Source organism: Betta splendens, chromosome 9 (genome assembly GCF_900634795.4).
Source record: "Betta splendens chromosome 9, fBetSpl5.4, whole genome shotgun sequence".
NCBI classification, from domain to species: domain Eukaryota; kingdom Metazoa; phylum Chordata; class Actinopteri; order Anabantiformes; family Osphronemidae; genus Betta; species Betta splendens.
In genome coordinates, this window is record NC_040889.2 from 10,478,917 (window position 1) to 10,494,360 (window position 15,444).

At 48.4% G+C, this 15,444-nt stretch overlaps 2 protein-coding genes across 2 annotated transcripts; one reads left to right on the top strand and one right to left on the bottom strand.

Moving 5' to 3' along the window:
• The first annotated feature begins 2,163 nt into the window (after window positions 1-2,163).
• tmem110l (transmembrane protein 110, like) lies at window positions 2,164-7,970 on the top strand. The gene is made up of 8 exons (XM_029161660.3): window positions 2,164-2,608; window positions 3,813-3,861; window positions 4,002-4,097; window positions 4,170-4,291; window positions 4,664-4,776; window positions 5,395-5,478; window positions 5,571-5,702; window positions 6,463-7,970. The coding sequence occupies exons 1-8, from the start codon at window positions 2,419-2,421 to the stop codon at window positions 6,583-6,585; spliced, it is 909 nt and encodes a 302-aa protein (XP_029017493.1). The 5' UTR covers window positions 2,164-2,418; the 3' UTR covers window positions 6,586-7,970.
• A 267-nt stretch (window positions 7,971-8,237) lies between these two features.
• Window positions 8,238-15,300, bottom strand: itih5 (inter-alpha-trypsin inhibitor heavy chain 5). Its single transcript, XM_029161653.3, has 13 exons — window positions 15,078-15,300; window positions 14,960-15,004; window positions 14,316-14,479; window positions 13,463-13,564; window positions 12,754-13,201; window positions 12,553-12,669; window positions 11,679-11,850; window positions 11,303-11,612; window positions 9,916-10,601; window positions 9,775-9,828; window positions 9,192-9,308; window positions 8,749-9,126; window positions 8,238-8,673 (listed from the first exon to the last, which is right to left on the bottom strand). Exons 1-13 carry the CDS (start codon window positions 15,189-15,191, stop codon window positions 8,414-8,416), a joined length of 2,967 nt encoding a protein of 988 aa, XP_029017486.1. The 5' UTR covers window positions 15,192-15,300; the 3' UTR covers window positions 8,238-8,413.
• Between the last annotated feature and the right edge of the window lie 144 nt (window positions 15,301-15,444).

Consider the following 15,444-nt stretch of genomic DNA (forward strand, 5'->3'; position numbering starts at 1 on the left):
CGAACTCACCACGGCGGAAAAATCTGAAATACAATGAACACTGTATTAAATCTTATTCTGATGTAATGGATTTAATCTATAAATATCCTCTTTCCTTTATTACATATCAGTTTAATCACGGCTCGCTAAGATTAAAATAGCCCCGTTTTTTCTGTTAAAACAAGTTGTTTTATCCTGCAACCAACATACTGTGTGTTTTTCTCAGTATTATTATCAGAGAGGAAACCCCCTACATTCATTAGGAAACAATGTAAAAAATATAATTTTCTGAAATGAATAGCGGCTGCCCTTTGACCTTTTCGCCTGTATGGAAATTTAATAATTTATTACCTTTTTGATTTGCTTTTCTTCAAACAGCTCCACTTATATTCTCACATTAGATACTTTAGATTTTTAGTCATTTTAATAAGCATGGGTCGTCCCTTAATCAAAGTCAACACTATCCTCTAGTGGTAGGAGCCTTTTGCACAACTTTTGATAAGCGGTCATGTCACAGTTCAAAGTTTCACGCCGCGTTTACGTAAATATGCATTGAACCTGGCAGATAATAACGACACAAGCCAGTGCGAGCCAGTTATTCCCAGTATGGTTTGGAGTGTCCTCAAAGTTGTACAGGTGCATGCGAAGTGTGCGTCACGACGCACATCAGCACGGTTATTCATAGCAGAAATGTGATTTTATTTTGAAATGTGTAAGGGGAAGTTCTGCGCAGTATTTATAGAGATACATCTCGATTCACGAAGACACAAAGGAACCGTCAAGACCGGAGAGGAGGCGAGGGCGTCGGTGTGATGCCGCTGGAGGAACAGATGGCTGAAGTGTGCGCCGTGCTCCCTTAATCTGCCAGAGAAGAAGCTTTTCCAAGCGTGCGCGAGAACGGATTATAGCCTACACACGCACACAAGCATGCGACCTGTGCAGACAGACATTTGTTGTTGTCCTGGTGTCCAAATCTCAGTGCAGTCATAATTCATAAAGAGGCATTCCTCTTCAACTCTTGGTTACTGCGACTCAACTGGTCTCTGGTGATCCGTACCCGTAACAACAGAGCCCCTAATTGACTAATATTAATTAGGAATAAATCAAGATCTTTGCCCGTGGTGTTGTTCTAAATGTGTTTCTGTTGCGAAACATATTGCATGAGTGTGCCGCAGCTCATTTGAACAGCTCACACTGCAACTGCAAACATTTCTCTGCAATCTGGAAAAGCCAATCGTGATTTCTATATACCTAATCAAAATGCGAGCAATGATTCGTTTTCTATATCATTTTCCAAATAAGAAATATAAACTTTATCGTAAATAATTTATTTTTAAATCAGATAATTTTAAGGCTACTGTGATTTCTGACTGTCAAGCCCTTCAATAACGCAGCCAGTGTAACAGGCAGGCTCTGCATACATCATATATTGTAAATTGAAAAATTATAAATTTGATAAATTTGTAGAAATCCAGAACTGCATTTTCACCACTTCTCGACTATTTTATAACCCCAGTACTTTTGCACAGAAAGATTTGCAAATAAAAATAAAACAAACCTTGAACCTAAGAGTCTCTTTTGTTACAGCTTCACGTGAGGTCGAGATTTACCTCGTGGGATCTCGTGCGCGCGACAGAACGCACGAACGACGCCACGCCGCACAAACAAAAAAAACGTGAATGTGCGCGGTGTCGCGCACATTCAAGGAATTCTGCATCGAGACACGCGCAGACCTGCGTGAAAGCTGCTGAAACGTTGACGGAAAGGTAGGAAATTTTATTTCAAAGTAAAGTGGTGAAGCCTACATGCGAAGGTTCGCTCTATGTTGGTTTGTTATAATAAATGAGGGCTGGCACAACAAACCCACACTTGTTCATTTACTGTGCTGGTGGAAAGTACTAACATATACTACTATTAACGCTATGTGCATTTCATAGTCTTACCACAATAAGACAACAATAATACAATAAAATTCATTAAATCTCCAACGGGACTAAGTTTAGATAGCCTGCATCATCAATTAGGGCTTTGTTCTAGTTGCATAATTATTCTGTACAATGATGTAGATGCAGAGCCGCAAAATTTCATTTTATGACATTATAAATGTGTTTTTTTAGTTAACATTTCCCATGGCAAACAGCCAAAGCTTTTATTTTGACATGCAATAGCGGAAGCTGATGTTCTTCTTCCGGGCACTTGACAGTTGGTGTTTTTGTGTCAGGAACATGGACGTGAGTCACCGAATTAACGCTTTTATTTGCTTTTGCATCATGAGACGTGCCTCCAGCCTGCGGAGACACTGACGGGAGGTTGTTCTACCTCGGGTCGCTTCGCGCACATCAGAAATCTGACGGTGGGGTTTTCTCTGGCAAAGTGTTGTTGTTTTTTTAAGGAGGCGACCCTTTTGTCTCCAGCGGCCGTCGTTGGTGTGTCGTCAACATGGACTTGTACGGATACAGCGGCGTCTTCCTGGTGAAGAGGTTCCTGGATAACGTTCCTCTGGAAATCGCAAACATGTCCGACATCGACAAGGCGAACCCGCACGGCTGCGACAACGGGGCGCTGACGGACCGCTTCGGCGTCCTGATCCAGGGGCTCCTGGCCGTCGTCGCCTTCAGCACGCTGATGCGTGAGTGTCCGACCCCGCACCCAGCGGCGCCTCCGCCGTCCCGCCGCGGTCGTGTGGGTCTGCGGGAAGCCACGTGGCGCAGTGTTGACGTTTGCTTTTGCACCCCAGCTTCGGACTTTGTTGAGAATTGTGTTCATTTAATGTTTTGTGGTTAGATGGGACGGGACTTAACGCGTAGCCCGACTCAACGGCGCTTCCTCTCCACTTCGTCAGACATGCTTTAAATTTACTTAAATTTACTTCATTTTTGATTGCAATTGCAGCAAATATACATGAACCCTAGTTTATGTGCATCTGCTAATAAAATTTAAATTTTATTAGACCATAAATAGGAACAGTAAACCCAAACTGCACAAATATAGTTGTCATTAAGCAAAGCGGATGCTGCTTCTCCGTTTAGTGCATCCTCTGTTTATTCTAGGTGCTCATCATGAGTGTAGGGTTTCAATATTATGCTACCTGCACGTCACAGTGTGGTTCTGTTTAGAACAATGACCATTGACTGTGAGAGGGACCTTGTGATTCCCCCCACCACACCCCCCCACCCCGGAGAGACATGCTGTGGTTTATGCACTTGTACGTCCTGTGAAGCACTGGCTCATTGTTGGCATATGATCTACTTATCGGCGTGTAATCAGTGTTGTGAAAGGTCAGTGGAGCCACGGTGATTTCATCAGCTAATCACGTCCAGAGCTGTGATGAAGAGGCAGATCAATGGACTGTAACCTCCATGCAGTTACTTATTACACTAGGGAAATCCATATCCCTCTCCTCTCGTTGTTTTTCCTTTTTTTTCGGCTCTGTTCTCAGCTTGTGCGCAAGTGTCGTTCCAGGTGAAAGCGCATGTGTCTGTTAATGTTTACACACTACACACACACGCACTGAGGCCGAGCATTAGCAGCCCTTCGGCCTTTAGCGCCGTGGCCATATGCCAGGTTTCTGCCAGGCCTGCACCTTGCATGTGCTCTGCGCCTGCTGCTAAGGCTGTGTGTTGATTACAGCGCCCACAGTTCCTCAATTCATAACTTTCTGTTTCGCATCGCACAAGTGATCCACGTCCTGTTTGTGCAGTTTCTGTGTTTGTCACGTGTCCTTGATTCCGTGCAGCGCTGCACAAAGGTGAAACTTGTTTTGCGGGTTACAAACCGGCTGCAAAGACACTGTGTTTGAGATGACGTTTATAATTGAGTTCTTTTCTTTGCAGTGAAGAGGTTTCGCGAGCCAGTGGGGATCAGGCGGCCATGGAGGATCTGGTTAGAACTGCTTCTTCTTCTATTAGTGTAGTCCTGACATTCTAATGAAGTTCAGTCAAGGAAAGATGTTGGTTGGAGCTGATTTCCTCCTAGACTGTAAAATACTGTAACATTGTTCTGAATTTACTCTCTTTTTCCAGGTTCTTTGACACGTCCAAACAGGCCATCGGTGCTCTTTTCATCCACTTTGCCAACGTCTTCCTGTCGACACTCACCAAAGAAGACCCATGCTCCCTGTAAGTACGCCGCTGACACCTATCTGCCGTAAATTGGTCAGGAATCATCATGTTATCATGTAAACCTTCCAGGTACCTCATGAACTTCCTGCTGGACGCCACGCTGGGGATGCTGGTCATCTGGGTGGCTGTCAAGCTCGTGTCCAAGCTGGTGGAGCACAAGCAGTGGACGCTGCTCATGTTTGGCGAGTATGGTGAGTGACTTCAGGGAGCGTTCTGTCAAAAATAAAATAAAAAAAGCTGTAGTTCTGGTTGGCTGCCACAAGGGGCAGCATAGTGCAACTGGAAGCAGACAGAAGGGAGCCAGCGTCTCCAGCTGCAGTCTGGAAAACATTCCCAGTGGTTTCAGAGAGCCGACACTCTCTACTGTGAATTGCAGGCCTCGTCAGCGATGGAGGTTGTTACTGAAGCATCCTGAACAGCTGACTTGACATCACTTGTCCCTGAGCGTCAGCTACTCGCGGTGTTTCTGGGGAACAATGTGGCAGTGTGACAGAAATCAGCACACTCATTAAACGTTCCCAGGGAGCGAAGTCTAATAATGTGTTCTGGTTCTGTCTCTTCAGGGGATCCGCCTCAGGCGGCTGCTTGGCTGGGTCAGTGTGGCATCTACCTGCTCATCATGGTGCTGGAGAAAGGCATCATCAGCCTGGTGCTGCTCATCCCAGGCTGGTCCAAAGTAAGAACACTGTGGAGCTGCTTTCAAGTCCTGTGGGAAATATGGCATCTGTGGTATTATCATGTTACATGCCAAAAACAGTAGACGTTTATGAACATATTTACTTTAGTGGAAAGATTTCACAGCTTTTTATGGATTTCAACTTGTTTTTTTACCCAGACTCCAGTAAACAAACAGCAGATTCCAGCCGTTACTTTCCCATATTTCTATTCTGGCTGTGTTTGGGCTTTCGTCTGATTCCTCTGGCAGCATCAAGAGATGAAAGTCATGAAGAATAAACAAATGGACCATTTAAAAAAAGTTACTTTTGATTACAGCGGAAAAAGTGAATCGAGGCTGCTTTGTCCGTGACACCGAGCTTCGTGTTTGTTTATTCAACTTAGCCGTCATCAGAGCAACGGAATAACAAGACTGCTTAATAGACACAATTCTCTTAAGTGGGTTGTTTAAGGACATCCGTTGTTTACTTTAAACACTGAGTTCACTAAACTATAAATATATGATGATGCTGTTCTTGGTTCTTGTATGCATCACATTGTTCTAATGCAACAATGTTTACAGCCTTTCCACTCAGTAAATATTAAATAATAACCGTGATTCTTTGCATTTCGCTTCCAGCTGCAGGAGGTGTTGCTAAGCTACATCGCTAACCCTCAGCTGGAGCTGGCACTGGTCATGCTCATTGTGCCCTTCATAGTAAACGTGAGTGATCTTGATTGTGCATCTTGTTGAAGAATACGGTTCCTTTGCATCATTAGTAACCCCAGTTGTGTCTACTGTGTGCATCCCTCTAGTCCATCATGTTCTGGGTAGTGGACAGCCTGACGATGAGGAAGTACAAGACCCTGAAGAGCCTAGATGACTCCTGTGACAGCTCAGTCAGGAAGGTGGACTCTCAGTCCTGGGACGAGAACGAGGAGTCACGGGTGAGAGTAATAATAGTTAGGATGAGGAAAGCTTTGCTGCTCTTCATGCTTCTCTTTGGATCCAGCTGGACAACTGTAAATTATCTTCACTGTGAGACTGTTTCTCATAGACTCACTAGTGGCTTGTCTCAGCTCCCACAGAACGGAACAGAAGCCTGTGTCTTTCCTTTCTCCCTCCTCCAGGAAAGCATGAGCTAAAGCCTGAATTGGGGGTCGTGGCCATAGAGATGAATGACCCCCATGTTTAGCTGGATGACTGTTTTTCCGTCCCTTGCTTTTTTTTCAATCCCCGGCTCATCTGCCAGGCAGCTGTAAATCAAGCCTTCGTCCCCGGCATGAAAGTGACATTTAGAAGTCGTTTCCACGCACTGTGTTATGGAAAGCGAAGTGGAGTGGAGGAGGACGGCTGATGAGGAGGCATAGACTTGGATGAGCGCCCAGTGCGGACACAGAGCTGCTGTTGTGCCTGGTGTGACCCCTGAAAATTATTGTGGTTTACGTTTCAGCTCTATGTTGTAATACAGCAAATAATAAATGTATATAGGATATTGAATAAAATCAGTTTATTGAACTAAGATAATTGAAGCTGAGGAGTTGGTAACAGACAGTGCTGCTCATTATGAACCATGACCTCATCTTAATGTCAGAGATGAAATCCTGCTACTGGCTGCGAATACAGAACTGGGAGATTTCCCAACTTCTCACCGTTAACTCCTTTGTCTCTGGATTAATTGAGCACTAACGGAGTTTCCTCCTTCAGGTCCTTCTCACTACAGACACCGATGAAGCTTCAGAGGGGGAAGAGGAGCCTGACGACATGGAGCCGGTCCCTCATGTGCAGTGTTCAGGCGGACCCTTGAGGCCCAGCTGGGTGGTGGTGTGACCCCAGGTGACCCCGCTGTCCACATACAACACTACCAACGAACAGCCATCAAATACAGACACTCACGTCAGATTAATTAAAGGTCTATTTAAATCAAAGCTCATATAACCTGCGAATGTGAACACTACAGCCTTTGCTGCCTTCCTCTGTACTGAAGGTGTGTATAGTTCAGTACTCCGAATATGCATGTACACCCAGTAGCGTTTTAGAGGACTCGCTTCTCACCGTGCTGCTCAGAACTCAGAGAAACACCTCAGCAGGTGGGAAGAGGTCAGGACGGGCAGCAGCCGCAGGGCAAAATGTGTGAACGACTGAGAGTCAAAGAAGCAGCTCTCTTCGCGCCAAAAGGAGAACTTCATGGTTGTAAGTAATCTGTATAAAATGTTACTTTATCAAACATCAAAGCCATGTTTTTACCCTCCGAATGCTTTTAATGGTAGAAAGATGCCGTTAATCATTTTCTTACGGCCCCATTGGACCAAACTTGACGACATGGATAAACGTTTACTTTTCGTTTTTAACTTAAAGCTGACGCAAAGATGATACATTTACTATAATATCTAGGCGGTTGCACTTCAGCACCAACAGTAACCTTAATATTTAAGCATGTAATAGCCTGTTTTACAGCTTTAAATTCTAACCTGGTGAAAGTAGAATAAATGTTAGAGATGCTGCATTTGATGTATCTGTTGCGTCTGACTCCATCTGCAAAGCTCCTCCATGATGTCACCAGGGTTTGTTCACTTGCGTCAGCCCTGAACAACCTACCCCACCCGGTAACATCAAGGGAGAGTTTTTACAGCTGATGCCAGGAAAAACATACCATATTGACGAACTCAGGCGGCAAATAAGTCTTAACCTTGTAATAATATCATTTGCCAATGTTGGAGCATAGTTATGAAAACATTTATATACTTGAATTCTCCTTTCCTTCTCGTAACGACAGCTCTAGTATGTTGTTGTAGTAAACTCTATGGGATGATGCAGCACCTGGATGTTACTACTGCAGCTTCTGGGACATTTATTTATTCTTTATATTTTACTCTGTATACATATTGTGGACCAATCTGTGTTGACAATGTTGGAATATTTTTTTCTTCTTTTTTTTTTTTTTTTTTTTTTGCATATAAGCTTTAAATTCAGTAAGACCTGAACATAGAGCTGATGTTTGTTTCTTTATATGAATATTCTGCAATTTATCATCATAATATTTTAGTAAGTTTACATTTATGGTTCAATAGTCATGACATGTACTGTTTTTTATCGCAGAGCATCTTTTTGTATAAATAAACAGATTGTGAACGTGCAGATGAAACGGCAGCGACAGCATCCTACAACATGCACCTCTTCACGCTGTACCATGAATAAAGGTGATTGACACGAGAGCCGGTGTTTGTTGTTGAATTCCTGCCACGGCCGGGGCGAGGCAGCGCGACGAGAGACGAGCTGAGAGGGACCGCGGCGCGGCACACCTGTGTGGGCGGGGCCCAGAGCCCTGTGACCTCCAGCTGATGACAGGGAGGACTCCTGGGCTGCGTGTTAGACGCGCATCTTGTCATTGGCACTGGGACGGGGGCTAGATAACAGGGTCGGTCTCCGTGGCAACCAGGTGTGAGCTTTACCTTATACCTTGATGTTAATGTAAACGAAAATGAGTTCCAATGTTTTATTTACAAGTATAAAATAATTTTTAGAAATAATACTTCATATAATAAAAACATTAAAATTCCATTAGAAATAGTAAAAAAAATATTTAAGCTGTGGTGTGAAACCTTTTACCGTATGTATTTTTTGTGATAATTCCAAAGGCAGATGCAGCTTTGACTTCTTACACTCTGTTGGTGCCGTGTGGCCAGTCGCCCGTGTCGAACATGTGTGGCACCACGTAGTCCTCGTACCGTCCCTCTATCAGTTTGGCTGCATTGTTCTTGGCGAACCAGCAGTCCACGTTCTGTGTCCCGCTGTAGATCCGCCTGCTCTTCGGGACCACCGGCACCGAGCGGCCCTTCACCTTGAGGACCCGAGAGGGTTTCCCGTCCCCCTGTGCAGGACGTTCCGCCAGCCCCACGTCCTCGTGCAGGAACTGACCTGAAAGTGAATGGAGGCTTCAGTTCATTTCAGCTCGCGAGCTGCAGGAGGTGGAAGTAAAGGGGGAGCTCGTACCTAGCAGGCCATGGCAGGAGGGAGACAAGCCCCGGCTGTTGGCGATGTAGAAGCCCAGGTGGTCTCTCTGGTATGGGGCCGGGTTCTTGTACTGATGCAGCAGGATCACGAAGCTGATGTTCCCGCCAACGGTCACGGTCACGTTGGATTTGCCCACGACGGCTAGCGACACGGCGCCGCTGTCCACCGCGGCGGTGGAGTGGCAGGGCAGCACCATGCGGTCCCGCCCGTCCAGGATCACCTTCTTTGGCGTCACCTCGATGTAGGCCCGCCTGGGACGGTCCACCACCAGGGTGATGGTGCTGAAGTAGGTGCGCTGCTGCTTGTGGCTGCCTGGTGGAGCTGGGGCACCGATGAGCTTCCCGTTGACCGTCACGCCTGCAGGAAGGGCCCGCGTGAAGCATAAAACAAGCTTTTGTCGATTTCAGCTCTGTGACTCTTACCAGAGGACCGGTGGTCGGAGACCAGGCGAAGGACGTGCCCAGCGTCACCGTTGATGTTAAAGCACACGGTCAGTTTACTGAGGGGGAAGTCCACCACAAAGTGAGGATCGCCGTCCGCTAAGGGAAGAAGGAGGTGAAGAAACACTCCTAACTATGGAGGTTGGATTTCCAATCAACTCTATGCCTCTACAGCATAAACCGAGGCTGTGGAGGTTGTTTTATCTTCAGCTGGAGTCCTCTCAGGCTTGTGGGAACTAGCTATGATAAACAGGAGTGATGGGATGAGACCAGATTACAGAGCGTGAGTAATGACGGGGTCATTAGCCCCTGATGGCGTCCTTTACTGTAACATGTCCACTTTTCACTCATGGACACTCTTCAAAGCACCACACGGTGCCTGTTTTGGCATTTTGAATTAGACCCTGCACGCTCTGTGATGAGGCTGAGGGTGCAGGGAGAGAGTCGGCGGTACATTCCCACCTTTGTCAAAACAACTGTAACCACATCACACGCCTTTTCATCCGATAGCCACATCAGGCTATCGGATGAAAAGCGCAATTTCTCCACGGAGACGTGGAGTCACCTGAAGTCTTGGAGATGGTGATGGTTTTCTTGGCCGGTCTTTTCTCAACTTGACCTAAAAGAGGGACAATGTATCAGATGCAGTGAGTCGAAGCATTCTTACTGGGTCTTTGTTTGCATCTGGCAGCAGATGCGTCCTCACCTATCCTGTTGCTCAGAGGTGAAGTCTGACCGCTTGGCCTCTCGTCAGGTTTCTGGGGCCTTCGGTCCCTGGTGTCACCTGGCAGGTCGTTATCAGGTGAACCTGTCTCCCTGGGTTGTGGCGTGACGGTTGGTGCCGGAGCCATGGAGCCGTCAGCCAGTGCCACGGGCCTCTCCACCAGCAGGTTGGTGAGGGGAGTGAGGAAGTTGTAAGTGAGGGACAGGTTGGTGGCCTGATGGATGTGCTCCTCCCTCTCTTTGCTGGTTTGGCTGCTCAGCCGCGACCGCAGCTCCTCCTTCACGCTCAGGAAGCCCCAGACCCGTTCCACAAAGTCCTCTATGGAGCCCAGAACGTTGTCTAGTCCCTGTGAGCCTCCTGATCCGGACCCTGGAGCCTTGGCACCAGCCGCCGTGGCTGCTGTGGCTTCCCTCACCCGTTCCTCGGTCTCGACCTGCCGGCGCCGTAGGGGCACGTCTGTCTCCAGCACGATGCTCTTGTCGCTGTTGCTCGCCGTCACCTGGACGTGAAGGGACTCGGCGCTTCGGTTGGCGAGCTTTCCGGCAACGACGATCTCGGAGCCGTTGAAGTAGTTGGTGAAAAGATGTTGAGTGACGTACTGGACTGAGTTCTCGGTGTAGTTGATCCGTATATCGGACAGCAGAGGAGTCCCTATTTCATCGTAGAATCTAGAAAAGCAAAGTTATTCCAGATTTGATCAACTGCCTGTTTGTTCAGTGAGGTCGCTTCCTGGCCGATGGCCCGCCTGTCAAACCTCATACCTGAGTGTGTATAAGGTTGAATCTGTCAATGAGCGCGTGCGAGTTATGCCCCATCTCCATCTCCGCTTTGACCCCCTCCCCTCTTAACCAGCGTGTTTGTTCAAGTAGGACCAGGCCTATTATCTGTGGGGTCTGTTCACCCAGACGCAGGTTTCACAACACAAACACACATTCCTGCTCGACTGAGCAAACATCTTGGCCGCGGGAGAGGGAGAAAAGAGATGTTGTGTGTAAAAGGCTTGGGGGGAAAAATGGTCCGACAGGGAAAGAGAGTGGCTGTTGTAGTCCGAGGCTGATTAAAGAGATCTGTTGTCAGCACCGTCACATTTACGGCCTCGGTTCGGCCTTGTAGACTGATGAATGATGGAGGTACATGTCACAGGGAAGAAGGGAGGGATTAAGGGGCTAATTGCCCACTAAGGAGTGGAACAGACCTTTATGGCACAGAATTGGACGTTATTTGTTTAAGTAACAATGAAATCTGTCTTTACTTAGTTTTCAATTGTGGGATAATCCTTATGAATTGCGAACTGGTTATTGGGAAGGACAAAGGAGCAAGAACTCTGAGCAGGATCCTAATAATGTAGCATAGGATGTGTGAGCCTCACCCTTTGAGCATTGCGCCGGCGTCAGCCTCCTCGTGAATGCGCCTCATCATGCCACAGTTCTCCAGAGCCATGCGCTCCAGCAGCCGGTAGTCCACGTCGTTCCCGATGCCGATGGAGAAGATGCAGAACTTCTCCTGCACGGCGGAGCGGGCGTTCCCCAGGATGGCCACGGACTGGGTCTCCCCAACGGTGGGCCGGCCGTCCGTCAGGAAGATGATGAGGGAGACGCTGTTCGGGCTGGAGTCGGGGCCCGAGAGGTAGCCTCGGAGCAGAGAGGAGCCGGCTCCGATGGCGCCGTCGATGTTGGTGCCTGTCCAGGGATTTTAATGAATAGAAATCATTGAATGCGTCCAACAAACAGACACTGGGGTCTCACCTCCGTTGGGAACCAACGTCAGTATGAACTTCTTGGCGTCTCTGACGGTGAGAGGCGTGACGGGAACGAGGCGGTTCGGCTGCCAAACTTTGATCTTGTTGGAGAAGCTGATGAAGTTGAAGTGATCCTCCGGGCGCAGGTCTCTCAGGATGGTGAACAGGGCGTCTTTAGTCTGAGGGAGCGATGACAAGGCTTCATAATAAATGTCGCCGCTCGTTTCACCATAAACAGCTGTTTGACAAGCTGTGGTGTTTCAAATGGAGCTTCCATGGCTGGTGTCTGTAATGATGAAGCCCAACTCTTTCAAGTGGTGTCCTTCCTACTTCTGTCCCCAGATCCGGATGTGCATCCCATAGTGTGTGTGTAAACTATGAATGTGATGCTATACAGGATGGGTCAGAATGACAGATGGACCTGGACTGAAACCCTATTGTTAAACCACATCAAACACACTTGTTGTTCTGCTGATGTGGGCCGCTGGGGGGCGGGCCCTGGCTGGGCAGGGGGGTTTCGGATCAAGGGGTCGAGGGAGCCGTTGTCTACAAAGTTCCATTACCCCATAGACACTGACCTTCCTCCCTCACAGCACAGCCTTGTGCTCTGTGCTTCCACTCCTCCTCCTCACGCAAATCTGTTTTTCTGTTTCTGCGCTCGGTTGCTTACAGTCCGATTATGGTGGTGCCGTAGACGAGGGGAAAAGGCCTGATGGTGATATTCCAGTGTGGGCGTGAGGAGGCGGGGTGTCGGGTTTCTCATCCCGTACAGAAATTGAAGCGTGGCTTCAAAGACACAGTTAAAGACTTTTCCTGCAACAGAGTCTGAATAAAATCTTTCAGAAGCTCTTGAGCTGAACCGTCATAATTGGCTGCTTTACCTGTCTGATCTTGGTCCCCATCATGGAGGCGCTGGTGTCGATCACAAACACCACGTTCTTGGGTACAACTGGCAGGTCTTTGGGAGCAAAGTAGTGGACGAAATGTCCGTTTAAAACCTGGGAACACATATACGTTTACAGCAGGGAGCGACATGAGATGCATGTAACATCGTAGCGGTCGAGCGATGCTTCGGACCACACCTGGATGTCTCCGATCCCCATGTCCCGCTGCACATCGTAGCGGATCACGAAGTCTCCCAGGAGGCCGTTGGTGGTGATCTTGGCCTGCTGGATGATGTTGGGGCTGAAGGTGATCCTGTAGACGTTCTTTTCCTGTTTAACCGCGGTGGTAATGGGAGGCTCGGGCCTGACCGGAGAGCCTGGCGCCTTCGCTGCACTGGGCCCATTTGCTCCGTTGCTTCTGCCGTTGCGGAGCGGCAGCACCTCGAGGTCCGTGATCGGGGAGTGGTCCACGACGGTGACGTCCAGGCTGAGGCGGCTGACAAGCTGCAGCGGCCGCAGGCTGGTCACGTGCTCGTAGCGTCCCAGCCGGCGCAGGAGCAGTTGCTCGTAGGTGAGCAGGAAGACGGCCCGGTTCCTCCCCGGTATACTGACCTGCATCCTGAACAGCTCCACCTCCGCTTCAGGACTGGAGAGGAGGAAACGGGAGGAAGTGAATTAGTCACTTCAGTGTAATATTTTAGAGTGGGACACTGGAGCTTTGAACAGTTAACAGTGGTGATGTCACATATATAGACGCCTCCTCCACTCTGTTTACAATGAGGTCACTGAATCTCTTTCAATGAAATGTCACAAACAGCTGGAAACACGATGTCACTTCTTCCACATGTCACCAGTCACAGGTCACAGATATATTTAATTCCCAGCTGTGGTTAGAGAGGTCTCTCACCTTGTGTCCCCGGACTCCTGGTTCCTGGGTTTGCCCTTCTCCTGTTTGACCCGCTTTTCCTTGGGCCTGACCTCGCTCTGGTAGACACGCCCTCCGATAATCCTGGTTCACAGGGGTCAAAGGTCGAAGGATTAGTGCGCCTATTGTCACAGTTCAACTGAGTTTCCTCGTACAAATGGTGGAGTCTTGGTTTCTCATTTACGGGTACCGGGCCGGGCCGTGAATGGACTACAGCTGCTGCGGGGTGTGCGTTACTAGCACTATAACAGTCCCTCGCCTTTAGCCAACGTCCCCATAGCAACGGAAACACTGTAAATCTTTTCAGCGACCGGGTCCATGCATAAAATACCTTTCAGAACTTCCACAGCTGCTTAGATTGACCACACGTATGATGTTGGTGCAGGTGTTTTATTTCTAACGGAGCAGGGAAGGAAGGAAATTGCAAATCCTGGCATTTATCACTCGATCGCTGCTTTCCACTTTAATTTCCTCCTGATAAAAGGACGGCAGACTGGCTCCAAGTATGGCAGGTATTTATACACGCTGGCCAGCATCAACTGATACCTGTGGCTTATGAGTACAGGAATGAGACACAATCATCCTGATTGGAACCTATTTCACCAGTGTCTGTAGAGCGGTGATTTCCAACCTCTGGGCCCCTTCTACTGGTTCCAGCATAAATGAAGGAGGTCACTGGGTTTTCCAACCCTTTATAAAAGGCTTTGAAAGCCCTTTGCATTCTACCAATACAGTCATTTCCTAACAGCTTTTTAAAAACACCAATATTTGCAGGGGAACGCGTTTCTTCTAATGTAGCTCTGTTTTTTACTCGGGTGGTTTCCGTGGCTCTTACATGGTGAAGTTGGAGACGTAGGCGCCAGCGGGGATCTGAAACTGGAAGACGCCGTCCGCAGCGGCGGAGTGCCGGTTGAGCATGGCGCAGTACACGGCGGTGAAGGCATACCGGGAGATGATGGTGGTCTTAACGGAGAGCTCCTGGATGTGAGGTTTGGTCTCCTGCAGCGAAAAGTGCACACGATGAGTAGAGATCGGCTTCTGGTGAGCTGAAATCAACTGCGGGGCGCATTCACATTTACTTTTTTATTTTAGTAAGAACAATTCTAGACCTCCCTAGTAACTAAACCAACTGACTGTTTGAGTGGAAGTCGTTCCCATGAGCTATGATTCAGCACACTAACCGCCCCTCTAACGCGCTGCAGCTCCTCTGGCGCATCTGTGCGCTTGGCGGACCAGTGTGCCTCACACCCAAAGCGCGCATGTTTGGATCCACAAAATCTACTTGGAAATAACTGGGCCATGCATTCATGGCCACAGTTTCAAGTGTGGAATAAACCGTAAACTGGGGCCTGAGGTGAGAAATAATGATGCGTCCACGTCTAATAAACCTTTGGAAAAGATACGACTTTGAGTCTCGACGAGGGCATTACAATTAAAGATGAAATATGAACGTTTGGCTGCAATGAATGTGATTTTTACCTTGGTCAGCAAAGTTTTCACCTGTCGTGGGAGCCTGCGCGGCGCCTGTGGGCACACAGATAATCAGATCAAGTCCAAGCGCGAGAATGTGCAGCGCTAGGAGCGTTAAACTTCTTACAACGTCCAAATTAAAGTCTCTCAAGTCGAAATCAGCGTCCTCGTCCAAGGGAGAGTCCCCCAGTTGTCCCAGTGCCGTCGCGCTGACGCCCATCAACAAAGCCCAGAGCAGCATCTCTCCGTCCTGCTCCGCTAAAACTCACACTGATGAATGGGACATGATCTCCAGCGCGTCTGCGTCCGCCCGTCCACAGCGACCTGACGGAGGGGAACGGTGCGCCCACCCACGCGAGGGGAGCGATGCCGTGGCCCCGGTCCCTCTCCGGAGATTGACAGGCTGCTGCCTTCAGGGCCCGTCGGAATTTTGTGGTTGCTTTGCGCGTGGTCCCAACGAACGAGTTGCTCTCGTTGCCCCTTAGAAATTGTGA

Excerpts from the sequence above, each read along its gene's own strand:
- itih5 (XM_029161653.3), bottom strand. The coding sequence starts at position 15,191 with ATGCTGCTCTGGGCTTTGTTGATGGGCGTCAGCGCGACGGCACTGGGA. Across the intron at positions 14,480-14,959 it reads TGAAAACTTTGCTGACCAAG|GAGACCAAACCTCACATCCA; the intron begins GTAAAAATCACA and ends TTTTCGCTGCAG. Across the intron at positions 9,829-9,915 it reads ACCTCTGAGCAACAGGATAG|GTCAAGTTGAGAAAAGACCG; the intron begins GTGAGGACGCAT and ends TCCCTCTTTTAG.
- tmem110l (XM_029161660.3), top strand. The coding sequence starts at position 2,419 with ATGGACTTGTACGGATACAGCGGCGTCTTCCTGGTGAAGAGGTTCCTG. Across the intron at positions 2,609-3,812 it reads CGCCTTCAGCACGCTGATGC|TGAAGAGGTTTCGCGAGCCA; the intron begins GTGAGTGTCCGA and ends TTTTCTTTGCAG. Across the intron at positions 5,479-5,570 it reads TTGTGCCCTTCATAGTAAAC|TCCATCATGTTCTGGGTAGT; the intron begins GTGAGTGATCTT and ends GCATCCCTCTAG.